At 43.1% G+C, this 15,247-nt stretch overlaps 1 protein-coding gene across 8 annotated transcripts in view; it reads right to left on the bottom strand.

The window, feature by feature from the left end:
- The window catches only part of LOC127383670 (WASH complex subunit 2-like), a 36,508-nt gene extending 21,713 nt beyond the window's left edge, over positions 1 to 14,795 (bottom strand). For 5 of the 8 annotated variants that reach the window (XM_051616914.1, XM_051616920.1, XM_051616917.1 and 2 more), the window contains exons 1-13: positions 14,484 to 14,613; positions 13,884 to 14,048; positions 12,445 to 12,510; positions 11,622 to 11,795; positions 10,878 to 10,971; positions 10,527 to 10,585; positions 9,672 to 9,719; positions 8,245 to 8,349; positions 7,636 to 7,723; positions 5,215 to 5,283; positions 4,739 to 4,851; positions 2,473 to 2,542; positions 1,615 to 1,671 (exon numbers count right to left, since the gene is read on the bottom strand). In XM_051616914.1, the coding sequence (XP_051472874.1) occupies positions 1,615 to 1,671; positions 2,473 to 2,542; positions 4,739 to 4,851; positions 5,215 to 5,283; positions 7,636 to 7,723; positions 8,245 to 8,349; positions 9,672 to 9,719; positions 10,527 to 10,585; positions 10,878 to 10,971; positions 11,622 to 11,795; positions 12,445 to 12,510; positions 13,884 to 14,048; positions 14,484 to 14,597 (1,222 nt within the window). In that variant the 5' untranslated portion in view covers positions 14,598 to 14,613. Of the gene's footprint in view, positions 1 to 1,614; positions 1,672 to 2,472; positions 2,543 to 4,738; positions 4,852 to 5,214; positions 5,284 to 7,635; positions 7,724 to 8,244; positions 8,350 to 9,671; positions 9,720 to 10,526; positions 10,586 to 10,877; positions 10,972 to 11,621; positions 11,796 to 12,444; positions 12,511 to 13,883; positions 14,049 to 14,175; positions 14,223 to 14,483; positions 14,614 to 14,710 lie in introns of those variants that run through there. The other 3 variants (XM_051616915.1, XM_051616922.1, XM_051616919.1) reach the window with 3 other exon arrangements.
- Positions 14,796 to 15,247: the final 452 nt, after the last annotated feature.

The following is a 15,247-nucleotide window of genomic DNA, read 5'->3' as shown; positions in this document are numbered from 1 at the left end:
GACAGAGCTTCTGTCACAGCAACTTTTAATGCACTCCTGCAACAACGCCACATCAAAGCATTAGCCAGAAACTTCCTGATAAAGCCAAGTAACAGACAGATGGCCCGACACTCTCACTGCAATCACTTCTTTCTCAAACCTGCTTATCTCTCCTAGGAACAGGAGCCAGGTTCCATGTTAAAGCTAGAAGACTCAGCAGGTTTGGTTTTTTTTGGTAAAAACCGGCAGATTGGTTCTAAGCCTGTCTTTTTGCTTTTTATATATAGATGCTTGGAAACAGTGGGGGCGTGGGGGGGAGGAATAAACTTTTATTGACAATTTGGCAGAAAGTAGAACAACTGTGAGTTGGTTAAAAGTCAGCAGACTGCATTAATTTTGACTAGCACAGCATCAGTTTATTATAAAAACAGTGTATCACCAAAATAGAAGTGCCACAGGATTGACAGGAATACAGCCACAAAGTTTGATAGGTTATAAAACATCCCCAGGTTCCTACACAAACTGTTCACTGGAAATGTGTTCATCAAGTGCTTCTGAATAGGAAAGAAGCCTCAATCTTGTTTTTTTCTCTAGTGACTTTAGCCTGTCTACAAGTTACTGAGAGGGAGCAACTGAAGACTTTGAATAAATGCTTCATATTAATCCCTAATGAACTAGAACAGGACACTGTTAGAATGATGGGAAATTCACTGCTTTTACAACAGTACTTCCAAGAAAGTTGAAGGATAAAGAAAACCTCAATATGCCATTTAAAACTTTGATACCAACTCTTCTAATTATGTAAAATGACCATTGTTGATGTATATCTTTGATACTGGAGTAAATAGGCTGTTTGTACACATCCTACTCTAAAAATCATACTGACTGAGGGCTCAGTTAACTGAAGCCACAGTCTTAAAATAGGCCTTTCTTAAAAAAGGGCAGAACTTGAAATTAAGGTAACTTAATCAGATGAAGACCCTACACAGAGACAGAAACAAAAGTCAGTTGATTCAAAGAGGCTGGTGACATATGTTTCTTTTCATTGCCCAGCTTGAAGTCTAAAATGGAACAGGGTTCTTAGTATAATTCCCTTTTTTTCCTAGCTCTGAGTTACAGATCTGGTCCTTCCCCAAGTATGCAGATCCTCCTTATCAAAACCAGAGAAACAAGATTGGTCTTACTTACCTCTGCTACAAAAATACAGGAACTTGATGTTTAAACTGTTCTACTAACCTGAAGGAATATGATCAAATCTGCAAAATCAAAACGCACTTCCTTCTAAGAGTATATTGGGAAGATGTGACTTCATGCACTGCAGCCTTAAACTGTATAATACCAGATAAAGTAAGACACATCCTTAAAAGTGCACAGCACAACACTGGAAGCTGACAGCTGCTAGTATCTGCCATCAAAAAAATCTACCTTCAGAGAGCCTACAGAATCTTGATTATCCATAAAGCGTGCTGCAGTTTAGGCTTAGCATGGTAGAAGCACCTGTATTTATCATTAAGCACATGATCAAGCAATGCAGTGCTGCTGAATGTGGATAGTTCTCTTTAAAACCTCCCCAATGGGTTTTAAAGAAAATGAGCATTTTCTGCATGAAGCAATTTGCTACTGAATGAATCATACCTGGGAACAGAGATACTGCACCTGCAGGAACTTTCTTTAAGGACTTTGTAGAGGACACTGAAATCATAGGAAGTACAATACAAATGGATGCACTAGTTTTAAGCTGTCAAAGCTTTCAGAGCACTACCATAGAAACAGGAATGTGAAAGGTCTTCTGAGCTCCCTTTTTCTTTTTTCTTAACAGCTCATAACTCTTTAGACGTTCTCCTTGAACTTCTGGTTTTATGTTTTGCAGACATATATATCTAGCTATTTTTGCTCCACTAAAACTGCACAGAACAGTTCTACTAAAATGAAGCTTATAAACATGACATTTACACACAGTGTGATTTATAAGAATTCACATTCACACACTCAAAACCACTTCTATTACCATGCTCTCAAAACAAAATGACTTAGTCTCTCAACCCATATATGAAAATTCATCAAATACAATGTTTTAGTAAAAGTTGTTACAGTACAGAACGTGTGCTCAGACCCCTTAAGAGTCTGGATATGCAGCTAACTGGGAAACTCATGTGCATTAAACTGCAAGAAGAAATCTGCACTCCACTCAAACCCTCAAGTGGGTCCTGCAAAGTACTCTTCTGCAGCAGGAACCAAGCGCATGCAGAGAGCTTTGCCAACATCAGTAAGGACATCCATTCAGCTCCAGGAAAGTGGGTGTGTATAAGAGATCATAGCGAACAAACACATTTAAAATTCCAGGAAAACACAGCTGCTGTCTATTAAGAATGGGAAGGAGAAAAGACTTGCCAATGATTTTGACTCCAGACTTTCTACTTTGGAAGCAAAACAGTCTAGCCACTAGCAGTAATAAATTACAGTATAGTACAGGAGGCAACAACTGGTTCATACCTTCACTTACTGGAACTCCCTCCTTTCTTTCGGATTCTTCTACTTTTGGGGCTTCAGCAAAAAGATCACTCTGCAGATGAAAATGCAAAGGGGGTGAAGTGATAAATTTGTTTTTTGTAGCAAAAGACAGATCCACTTTTAAGCCAAGACAGAGGAGGTAACCACCACTCCCTTCCCAAAAGGATGTCTGCACACACAGACTGAAATCTAGATACTCAAGCATAAACTTGAGGGCATACATTCAGAAGTATAACTTTCTGTCTTCTAAAATTTAATTTACACTGTTTATCAGTCTATTTACCATGGAAAAGGAATTATCTTTTATTTGCACATCTCCAAAGGCTTACACTAATTCATCTACACCTGTTCAGGTCATGGTTACAGTCTTCTACACTTTACTTTTAAAATTAACACAGGAAGGTTAGAAGGAAGACTTAGAATTAAAGAATCACTTTGGTTTGAAAAGACCTTTAAGATCATTGGGTCAGGATAAGCAAAATACTTCTAAACTTCACATGGTTAAAATGAGTTATTTATATTGCTGGTAAGGTCACTCTAAGACACCAATATGGTGCAGAGATACATGTTATTTGCTCAAAAGCACTGCAGTACACTTCCAAAAAAGTCTCTGTGTCCAGGTTGTGTTGATCCTTGTCCCAGCTTCCAGGATACTTTCAGAATACAGACCACTTAATTTCTTGAAAGCCTCCCTCTTAGACAAAGCTGGTTATTGGACGCTGCGCTCCTGGAGGCTCAAAGAGCTTTCCAGAAAGAAGGCAGCAATACTTCAGAAAGAGTAGAGAAAGAGTAGGGGAGTGCAGGGCAGCAGTAGGAACATCAGAGTTAGTGCACGTTTGTCAGTCACTATTTGCCTGCTGACCTACTGTGACTGCCTTCTAGGACAGTAAGGTCTCCTCCATTGCACTAGCTAAGATAAGTTACCCTTCCTAGATTATTTAACTTTCAGGTAACAGAAAACTAAGAACAGGTATATGCAGGCAGGCAACACTCAGAGACAAATCTGCTTAGCTGCCCTGTGCCTACAGGATGAGGAAAATAGTCACAGCAGTAAGTAACCAAGAAGCTCTAATAATAGGTTCATGGGAATTCACACCTACACAAAGCTGGCTTGCACTATCAGATTTTTATTTTTTTAAAGCTGTTGGCTGTCACTTAAAATGGAAGCACGTTAGTATTTTATCCTTAAAGGCTACACTTGAGTGGAAAGCACTGCACAGAACTGTGCTCTTGCCTTCACACAATACCCATCTGATGCATGTTGGCTGTATTCTAGCAGATTGGCAGGGTAAGCTTGAGGTCAGCTATACATGAATTCTCCTTCCAAATTTCAGTCTAACAGCCTCCTCAGCTCCAAGGAACACCTGACTTTTGTTCTAGTTCCAAAGAGGAACATAATATCCTGCAAAGGCAAGTTTGGCTACTGTGCTGGACTATGTTTGACTGTTATTAATATCAGCTGCATGATTAAACCAGAGGCAATAATTTGTTTTACACCACTGCATCCTCAGATTCTTAAGTATCCCTGATATCAGGTTTTTCTCTCCCTTCACATGAAAAAATGATATGAAAATAAGGTCAGAAACGCACTTTGTGCCATTCCTTCATCAAGTCAACTATGGAGACATAGCACAAGAGCAAGCTTAAGGCAAACTTTTATTTCCAGTGCAGGTAAACTGGGAATTGTATAATAGCTAGATGAAAGAACACCACATAATGGCAATAGGGAACTTTTAATGGCATGGAGACAGGGAAACCCAACAGCAAGCTGTCCAGATATAGTCTGTGAAGATAGAATGGAAAGGATATAACATTCTCTTTCTTCTCAAACCTCTCCCACACCCAGGGAGAAAGCAAGATTGACAAAATTTTGTGTTCTGACAGGCATTTTAATAGAAATGTTCTGTTTTAAAATAGGAAAACAGCATGGCATTTAGTTTATCTCCACAGAGAAAAAGTGAGGTAGTTGCTGAGTAACCTCTGCTGGAATTAGAACCTGTCTAATGTCACGATAGGACCACGCATGTCTAGCAGCACTACTGCAGAAGGGAAGGCTTTGTGCCAAGAGGAACATGACTTACCTCACTTGTGTAGTTCTTTCTCCACTGGAAAGCTATGCTTGAATGCTACCAAGCAACAAAATATTTCCCCTCCTTGACTTCCAGAGGTGAGAATTTGTCATAACCTTTTATTTTGTTTTTAAAGGGGAACACACACACTCCATTTCTACTCTCACTAGTATTCTCACCTCTTCATCATTAAAAAGACCTGTTCCACCACTGAAGAGGCCACCCCTAGACCCAAAAGGTGTGAAGTCTTCATCAGTCAACTTAGGAGGCTTGAAGATGTCGTCATCTTCATCTAGAAAGCACAAAAGCCAAAAGATGTAGCACAATTAACCAAGTTTCAGAAAAGGGAATTAAAGAGAGAATGAAAATAAAAACTGGTTTGATTGTCTCATAAACATGACACATAGACAGAAGCTGCTGTAGTCAGCTTGGATTGTATACGGTTCCTCCACAAGACCATATTTAAGGAGAAACTCTCACTATGCCTGTTTCTAGCCCTGTTTTACATGCACATCACAACTTAGATTTGTGTACACACTCATGCTGAAGGGTGCTCACTGATATCCCACCCCAATTATACAGTAGATGCTGCAGTTTCCTAAGAGGTGTTTTATGTTCCAGCCCACAATTCAAAAACGAGAGGAGGAAATACTACCATCCGATGGAACTTTCACTTCTTTCTTCTCTTTTGGGATTTTCCTTGTTTCAATCTCTGGTGACACAGCTTTAAGAAGAAAATTTCAAAACATAAATAAAACGATCCATATTTACCCGCAGCCTGTGATAAATCTATGATAAAGAGAATCTAAAAAAATAATCTAACCGAGATGGTGCACACATTTTCATGTGAATTAGCCCACTGAAACAACTTTATTTTAGCACGTTCTAAAGCTGGCACTTAAAATTTTAACAGTATTGTTTTTTGGGTTCAACACAGTTACTCACACACAGACTAGTGTCACCCAAGATGCCAGAGCAACACAGCATTCCAGGTCCCACACAGAGCACGCAGAACCTTCAAGCATCGCAAACGATTACAGACATACTATCCTTGATTCAGTTACCTAGGGCAAAGCCAGAGCTTTATTCCCTCTGGCTTTACCATCTCAAGGTTATTTGAATAAACAGAAGATTTCACTATAACTGAACAAGGTAACCTGGTAGGTTTTACACTCTGACACCCACAGACCTAGCTTGACCGTTTGAACGACACAAGAACACACGGATGCTGTTCTTGTCTGTTCACACTCTCAGAATTACAGGTCAAAAGGAGGCTCACAAGAACCTACCACCTCAACTTTAGTCAACTATTTTCAACTGCTGCTTTGCTGCAAGAGTAACGACTTGAGAGAGGTCTTTCCCCCTGAAAGCAATGCAGAAGCAAATGCAGTATTTAGTCTAAAATATTCACTGAAAATAGTAGCAAGCAGAAGTTCTTCAAAACACAGCATATTTAAGTCACAAAGAGGAGAAAAAAAATCAGCCTACATCTCCTGAAAACAAAAATCTAGTGCTTGAGGGATTTTCCACTGTAGAGCTCACAGAAAGGCTACAGTTACCAGTAGAATCATAGAATCATAGAATCTTAGGGGTTGGAAGGGACCTCGAAAGATCATCTAGTCCAACCTCCCCTGCTAGAGCAGGGTCACCTAGAGCACATCACACAAGAACGCATCCAGGTGGGTTTTGAATGTCTCCAGTGAAGGAGACTCCACAACCTCCCTGGGCAGCCTGTTCCAGTGCTCTGTCACTCTCACAGTAAAAAAATTTTTTCGTATATTCACCTTGAACCTCCTATGCTCCAATTTACACCCATTACCCCTTGTCCTATCACTGGTCATCACTGAGAAAAGCCTAACTCCATCTCCCTGACACTCACCCCTTACGTATTTGTAAACATTAATGAGGTCACCCCTCAGTCTCCTTTTCTCCAAGCTAAAGAGACCCAGCTCCCTCAGCCTCTCCTCATAAGGGAGATGTTCTACTCCCTTAATCATCTTTGTAGCTCTGCGCTGGGCTCTTTCCAGCAGTTGCCTGTCCTTCTTGAACTGAGGGGCCCAGAACTGGACACAATACTCCAGATGCGGCCTCACCAATGCAGAATAAAGAGGTAGGAGAACCTCTCTTGACCTACTAACCACACCCTTTCTAATGCACCCCAGGATGCCGTTGGCCTTCTTGGCCACAAGGGCACATTGCTGGCTCATGGTCATCCTCCTGTCTACCAGGATTCCCAGGTCCCTTTCTCCTACACTGCTCTCCAGCAGGTCAGCCCCCAACCTGTACTGGTGCATGGTGTTTTTCTTCCCCAAATGCAGAACTCTACACTTGCCCTTGTTGAACTTCATCATGTTTCTCCCCGCCCAACTCTCCAGCCTGTCTAAGTCCCTCTGAATGGCAGCACAGCCTTCTGGTGTGTCAGCCACTCCTCCCAGCTTAGTGTCATCAGCAAACTTGCTGAGGGTACATTCTATACCCTCATCCAGGTCGTTGATGAAGATGTTGAACAACACCGGTCCCAGTACCGACCCCTGAGGGACTCCACTGGTCACACACCTCCAACCAGATTCTGCCTCATTGACTACAACTGTCTGACTCCTTCCTTTCAACCAGTTCTTGATCCATCTCACTACCTGATCTCCAAACCCATACCTGATCAACTTATCTACAAGGATGCTGTGGGAGACAGTGTCAAATGCTTTACTGTAGCTTCCACATACTTCTCTGAAACAGCAGAGAAAAACATTTGGTCAAACACACGATTTTACAAGCAAAGGGAGAATCAGATTGAAGACAAAACCTTCTCTATGTGTTTGGAGTGTGACCTGTCTCACCTGAAAGCAACGTGCTTTCCACTACAACACTCAGTTGATTCCAATCAATTCCTGTAAGTTATGGTCAAAAACTTTATCAGAACACAAAATAATGTATTTAATTCCTCTTGCTGGGCTTTCACCTAATGCATATTTAAATAACATATCTGTGAAACTTCTGTTTCAAAGAACCCCATGTTCAGCTTTCTCACAAGTCCCCCACGATCTCACAAGCACTTATCAAAACTAAAAAGTTAACTTACATGAACAATCTTTGTCCTGTTTGACCAGTACTTCTCTTTTGATTCGGGCTGCCAGCTCATCTGCAAAGGATGTTGGTCTCTTCATTTTCTGAGGGGCAGGGACAAATAACAGCATATTTCTCATACACAATGCTGTTACCAACTTGATGCAATTGCAATTATAAACACAGTATTCTACAGCCTCACTTGTAAAATATACTGTCTAAACTTCAATTGAAGCCCCCAAAACAGGCAATGCAGCTTTCTACTAAGAAAGCAATTCAGACATTGTGTGCATCTAGTGAAAAAATAGCCATTTCTAGTCCTTATGATACATAATTTTTAATGTTACCTCATTTTGGCTGTAGGACAAGTGAGAAGCATTTACCACACAGAAAAGGAACAAGTAAGTTCTAAATGACCTTCAAAGACAGCTTTGATTCCAGCTTAGGGTGCAGGACTTCCTTAGTTTAAAAGAATGAAGCCTGAACAAGCATTTTGAAAGACCACTCAGGATTCTTAAAGGCCCTCTCTACAGGTAACTAAGAGCTATGACTATAATCCCTGTAAGGATAGATTTTTCATGAAAGAAATAAAATCTCTCCCTCCAGGGAGGTAACAGTTACTTACACGTCTTGCACTTTCATCTAAGTCTCCATCCTCATCTTCCTCTTTTTCAGAGTCAAAGAGGTCACAGCCACCATAATCATCTTCATCACTCATCTGTGCTGTTCTCTAAAAAACAATAATACCCTGTTGTGTTCTCCTGAAGTTGGCATAAAAAACAGGCACAAAATTACATCTGCTTAGGTAAAATACTCAAAGCACGCTTACTGAAAGGAGAGAAACATTCAGTGAGTCTGGGGTACTTCACAGCTTTGGAAAGGAAGGAGTGCCTCTATCTCCAAGGAAGTTGCTGTGTTCTCTAGTACACCCCTGTGCTGTGTTACCCAACATTTCCAGACCAGAGACACAATTGAGAACACCACGTCTGTCCTCACAGTGGTGCACCTCTACTATACACAAGCCTGAATTCCTTTGGCCATGCTGCTTCCTTTGTTCACAAACTCATCTCCACTAAAGACCTAGTATTTACACTTAACTCAGAAACACTGTGATCAGCTAGTAAAAACTTATGTTGTCTTGAGCTATTCCTAAGGTGGATAGGAGAATGACAGACAATACATACCCAAATCTTGGCTTCAGTCATGTCAATAAGAGGATTAAAAAGATTAAGTGAATTTTGATCTGGGGCTCACACTGAGAAGGGCCCAAAAGTGCACTAAAACAGGAATCAACCAAGGCACTCCCTCATCTCAAAATAAATCAGGCATACAAAGTTCCCCTATGTAACTATGTAGCTGAGTGGTTTTGTAACATTGCTTTATGAATTCATAAATTAAAGAATTACTTCTTGAAACATTGTTCTTTTGGCATTAAATAATTTCAAATTGAGATCTCCAGAGTAAATCTCTTTTGCAGTGGCACATCTAAACACAGATAAGATTCCTTTTCCTGCTACCACCTATTACCAACCAAAAAAAAAAAAAGAGGCTTGAATTTTTAAATGTAAACATTCTTTTCCTTTTTCACTCATTATCCAAATGGAAATACCTTTCAAACACTTAATACTGTTAATATCTTTGATGTCATGTCATACCCAAAATGCACTTTCATTACCTCCTGCACAGCAAGTTAAGGATTTTAATTACAGACCAAATAATCCTACAGGAACTTCATTTATCCTAGGGTATATTATTTGAACTCTCATGCCTCCAAAGTTAGTCCTGAGGAAAACACACATCAGGCAATGCCATGCTGTAAATACTTTGCATCTAACCATGACTTGCAAGCACATCTTTAAGCCCAACCCAGGCTCCATTTCACAACATAATGCCAACTGACCAGGATAACCTTCCCATACAAAGTTATACAAATAAGACTTTAACAAAGTTTTTAATAGTTAATTCTCTAGAGCTCTTATCTCTTCTTTCTTGCATCCTTGTTGTGTCACAAGTGGAAAGTCTTTCAAGTTGCACCAGGGTGTAGAACCTTACCGTCTTTTGGTCATCTTCACTAGGGTTTCCATATTCATCATCTGACTCCTGGAACACAAGAGACCCAGAGACAAGTATCACACATTATTTTTGCCCACAGGTCAAGAGAAGGCTCAGAAGCTCTGGAATTGCTTACTGTTGGACATCCAAATCTCCTCACTGTGACATGAGCAAGGAATTGTTTCCTCACTGTTGACTTTTATGAACAGAGCTCATTAGAACATCAGGAATTTAGCAAAGACAGCAAGCTCCATCTAACAGTGCATTTGAGTAACTCAGAGGGGGGTTAACTTCAGTTGACCAAAGGTTTCAAAAACAAACTCCTCAGGAAAAAAGGGGTTTCTCCTTAGCATTGTTACAAAGCAGAGTCATTCCAGCCAAGGCAGAGAAAACATCAGAAATTGAGAGTCCAATGCAACAGATTTACAAGGCAAATCCTGGAGGTGCATTACTGACACCTGCTTGATTGTTAAACTTGCTCCTGTTAGTCTCCATCACATTCTTTGTGACTGTAATTTACAAAAGATTTGTCCTCCATAAGGGCAATTCTTGCTAAGAATCTTATTTGCTCCACACAGTGAAATCGTAATGCAATAAAACACTTCAGTTTGAGGTAATCTACTAAAACAGCAGTTAGAGCAAATACCACTTTATTGCTCCTCTAAAAAGCCATAGGGAGAACTACTGCAGAAGAATACTAAGGAAAAGCACATTTACCACAACTAACACAGGGAACAGACACTGTGCAGTACTATCTTGAGAATTCACATGAAAAAAGCAAGGTAGCTAATGGCCTTACACACAGTCAAGGACTCAGGAATGCTTGGGCAAAGTGGCTGGTACTCTGTCACTTACCTCTTCCTCCTTCTCTTCACTATCAATTACACTTCCACGATCGCTACCTACTGATCCTTCTGTTTTAAATGAAAACAGAAGAGTTAAAATCAGACATGACATCTGTACATAGAACAATGCAGTCAGACATATTGACAGCAACTTTAAAGGCTTTGTAAAAAGAAATAAAAATCAGAGGGAAAAGAGATTGGTTTGGAAGAGCTCTGAAGGCTGCTGAAATTTTAGCACTTTGCATTTCTAATACACAGGGCACAAGTTACTGAAAAGTTACTGAGTATTCAAGCTGTGAGTTAAAAAAGACCAGTCTCAGATTAGGAACTAGTTACTAGCATAGGTCATGCCAGCACGTACCTTCACTAGAGAGATCTCCAAGGCCAACATCATCTTGTTCCATAAACTGCTGAGAGCCAATCAAGTATGGTAAAGGCCTGTCAATATAGAGATCCTGGGAAGAGACAACATGAGGTCTTTCTGACATCTAGGAACACTCCTACATTGCTGACAAAGACAGGCATCTTACACCCCTTGTTTTAAGTCAAGGAAGATACAAGCGTGTCTCAAGAGAGTCCCACCAGACAGACACATGCTTCAAGTCAGCATGCAATTGGGTGGACCAGCTGATGGTTATTCCTTTTTAACACTCAAAGAACAGGGCTACTTCTGCAGTTCCAACTTGTTTTCTGTGTGTCATCTAACAGAAAAATATCCTCACAAAGACTTGCAGACACCCGTCTTACCCCAAACCCTGCACCTAGGGTTCTTAATTATTGGGAGAGTAAAAACCACCTGAAAAGCATGAAATTTAAAGGTCCCACTTCACCCAAAATTGAGGCTTCCCTTTCTGAGTTCACTGCCATTGAACTCCCTTTAGGGTGTCATGCCTTAATGCTAACACAACTGCAAGACAAGCAGTCTACACAAGGAACAGCTCACCAAGGAAAACTTCTGTTTCAGATGTAGTAATCAAATCCCCTTCTTAGGTAACAAATATGAATTTTATATTCATGTGGTGATACTGTCAATTGAAGCAAAGTGCAAGTTCAACAAAGCCAAACACAAACCCATGCTCCCAGCAAGAACAGGTGTCCTCCTTACCTTTGGCTCAAGTATCAGTTCCATCCTTTCGTTACTTTCTTCCTCTTCAGAGTCAGAGTTGCCTGCTTTGATGTCCAGCTGCTCAAATGCACTGTCCAGAACTTGCAATCCATAGTTCACTGCTTCCTGAATTTTGGGGATCAGATCAGCTTCTTTCTGTTCCCGTGTCTTTTCCTTTAGTAATAGAACAACACAATCTCACTGCAACATGCGTGCAAAATTTTAACTTCAGATTAGTACAATGAAAGGCTTTTCACTACATGTAACAAAAAGACCTTCAGAACCCTTTTTTTTTCCTTGAACTAATTAATCTTTATCACTCCCAGAAAGAGAGATGCTCTAAACATCTACACCGGCACAGTACAAACTTATTTGTGCTCCCAGCCCATGAAGGGAACATTTATGGTATAATTCATAGAGACTTTAAGACATACAAAACGTTCCCCGAGTTTTTATGCCTGGGAATGGCAGTCATATTCTCCTTCACTAATTCACTACACCTCTGAACCCAGTAAGAAGGCCCGAGGCCTTGGTTCTCTTGCTGAAAAAACATGCACAGCTATTTAAAATCCAATGCATAAGTCTTGTCACCTGGACATAGTATTGAGCTTGGGGAGGCCCTGAGAGATTGTCATACACTGTGGTAGCCTCCATTGTTACCATCAACTGTATGACTGATGTACACTATTAAACAGAGACTTCAAGGAGAAAGGGAACGGTTTGGTTTATAAGCTGCAAATGTCCACAAAATAAGTTTGAAAGTGAGAAGGTAACAACAGCTACAAACATGCTGTCAGTGCTCAAGGCAGCTTAAGCTAACTACCTGCTCTGTTTTGTCTCCAGCGTCAGCTTTGGGAATAGGCTCTTCCACTTCTTCATCATATACTCTCTAAAAAGTCAAGCAAAATTAATTAAATTAAGAACAATATACTGCCACAGGGGCTAAGCCACAGTCACCACCGACAAAATAAAATACATTGTCAACGTGTAACGAATTACATATTAATTCATTCCACATGTTAAAAAATAAGCCACGGATGGTGGCTTACTCTAGAAAGCTAAATTTACTTCTGGTTTGTCTATTTTTGTTTGGTTCTCTGTTATTGAGCAACTTTTATTTTTTTCATGTTTACCCTTCTCAAGTACTTAAATAAGAGGCTCACATCCCTCCTTCAGTTTGTTCTGATGACCCCTCCCATCCAGCTCTTTCAGCACTCAGCTACAAGGGGGCACAGGGGAATAAAAAGTCTCCCTTGAATCTGCAAACCTAAATCCAAATCTCTCAAACACAGGTGCAGTTATTCCCTAGGAAGAGACAGATGTCTAACTAAATTGAGACCTAGAAATGAGGACCTAATTCTTTGCACTCAAATTTGGGAACAAACAGCTTCAAGCACACAAGATTTAAGACATTTGGTACAAAGTGTTCTCAGTAGAATAATTGCACTGAACAGCAAAGGCAGGCCAGAAAAGACATCACACCTCAGAAAATAGAAGCCACCGCTGCCACCACAAACCCATCTTTCCATCACCTTCAAAAGATGATGGCAGAGGACAGTAACAGCTTCACAGCTTCAGATGAGACATATGTGGCCTAAGAACAATGCTGATCAAAACAAAATACCCAATAAATCTCACAATACTAAAAAACTCTCCACAAATCTGAAAGACTAAAGCTCTGCATCTGAATTACACACATGCTCCTGCAGATACTAGGTTTTAACAGGCTTTCAAGTCCAGCTTTCACCTTTCTAAAACAGCAATATTCATAAAGTGGGAACACTAAGCAACAAATACACTCAACATGACCAACTATAACAGATAACTGCCTGCAGGCCAACACCTTTAATACCAACTGCTTTAAGCATAAAATAACACCACCGGGCAAATTTATAGCACCATGTGACATTTCTCATATGTAGACAGCCTAGTACACGCAAATGCTACATTCATGTTACCTGTAACGATAAACCCAGAGATCCCAACTCATTCACAGTCCTAAAAACAAAAGTCTGATCTCCAGGGGACATATAAACAAGATAGAAAAGTACCTCAGAAAAGGCAAAAGGGAATCTGCAAATACTGGAAAGTAAATCACGCACAAAGGAATTAGGACACAGTTTAACTGAAAGTTACTAAAAGCTACACCATACGTAAATTAGTATCAGACTTGCTAAAAAGTTGAACCAGTTCCCACATCACAGTAAGGGACAGCAGCAGTGTTTGAAGCACGAGCTGGATTCTGCTGAAGAGCACACTCACATTCTCTATGAACTGTGTATTGGACAACATGAGAAAGTCATTGAAGACATTGTGAAGGCGGCAGTCAGTGGCTTTCGTTTCATTAATCAACCCATCTACTTGCTTTTTGATTTCATGAGTCCTGGAAATGGTTTGCTGTGAAAACTCTTGCAGAAATTGTAGAAGCTGTTTACAACAGAGGAGAGCAACAGTCAGCATCCTTTTTCGATCATCTACTTCAACTGAACATCAAAATAAACACAGTTTAGGCTAAAACACTCCCATACAGACCCAGGACCAAGTCTCACCCTACCGTTTCCGCTTCGTTCTGCGCTACCTTTCGGGCCAGCTCCTCGCTTGACGTTCCTCTCCCGCACGGGAGGGTTAAAGCCGGGGCAGAGCCTGCCCGCTGCCCCGCCCCAGCCGGGACCGCCCTCCCCACGGCCCAGCCGCGGGCACCGAGCGGCTGCAGCCCGGAGCGCCGCTCCCGAGGCAGGCGGGCGGCAGCACCGCTGCTCGCACGGCCCCGCCCGATACCCCCAGGCCCCGCAGGGGAGCCCGGAGAGACCGCGGCTGGAGCGACCGCTCGGTCCCGGTCCCGGTCCCGGCCGCAGCGCTCACCCCGGCGTCCGAGGCCAAGGACCAGCTCTGGCTGCCCTTACGGATCTCCTCCAGCGACCAGGGCCGCTCCCACACCGGCGCCTCCTCCGCCGCGTCCCGCGGGGCCCCGTTCATCTGCGGGAGAAGCTGCGTGAGCCAGGAAGCGCCGCCGAGGCGGGTCCCGGTCCCGGTCCCGGTCCCGGTCCCGCCCCCGCCCCCGCCCCGCACTCACCCGGCCCCGCACTCACCCTGCCCGCAGCCCCGCGCGCCGCCGTCAGCTGAGCGCCGGCACGTGACCGCCCGCCGGGCCCCGCCCCGCCGGTGCACGTGCGGGCCGGCAGGGGGCGCGGCTGCACCGCGCGCGGGGCCGGGCGGGGCCGCGCAGGCGCGTGTGCGCGCTCGGGGCGTGACCCGCGTGCGGGGCGGGGGCGGCGCGGGGCCTGCTGGGAGCGGGGCGGGGCTGCGGGGCGGGGCTGCGGGGCGGGGCTGCGGGGCGGGGCTGCGGGGCGGGGCTGCGGGGCGGGGCTGCGGGGCGGGGCTGCGGGGCGGGGCTGCGGGGCGGGGCTGCGGGGCGGGGCAGAGCCGGGGGCGGGGCGAGTCGGGCCCGCGCGGCTGCGGGAGCGGCGGGGCAGCCCCGGGGGGGCCGCGGCGGAGGGGCGGGGCTGGCAGCGGTCCCGCACGCCGGGCTTCCCGCTTCTCTGGCTGAGTAGTCTTTTTCCAGTGGCTTAAAAAACTTCGTCATAACTCTATTCCGTGTGGTCTTAATCACAAGTGAATTTAGCCAG

The sequence above is a fragment of the Apus apus genome, chromosome 4, assembly GCF_020740795.1.
Source record: "Apus apus isolate bApuApu2 chromosome 4, bApuApu2.pri.cur, whole genome shotgun sequence".
Taxonomy (NCBI): domain Eukaryota; kingdom Metazoa; phylum Chordata; class Aves; order Apodiformes; family Apodidae; genus Apus; species Apus apus.
This window is presented reverse-complemented; position numbering and strand designations above follow the sequence as displayed.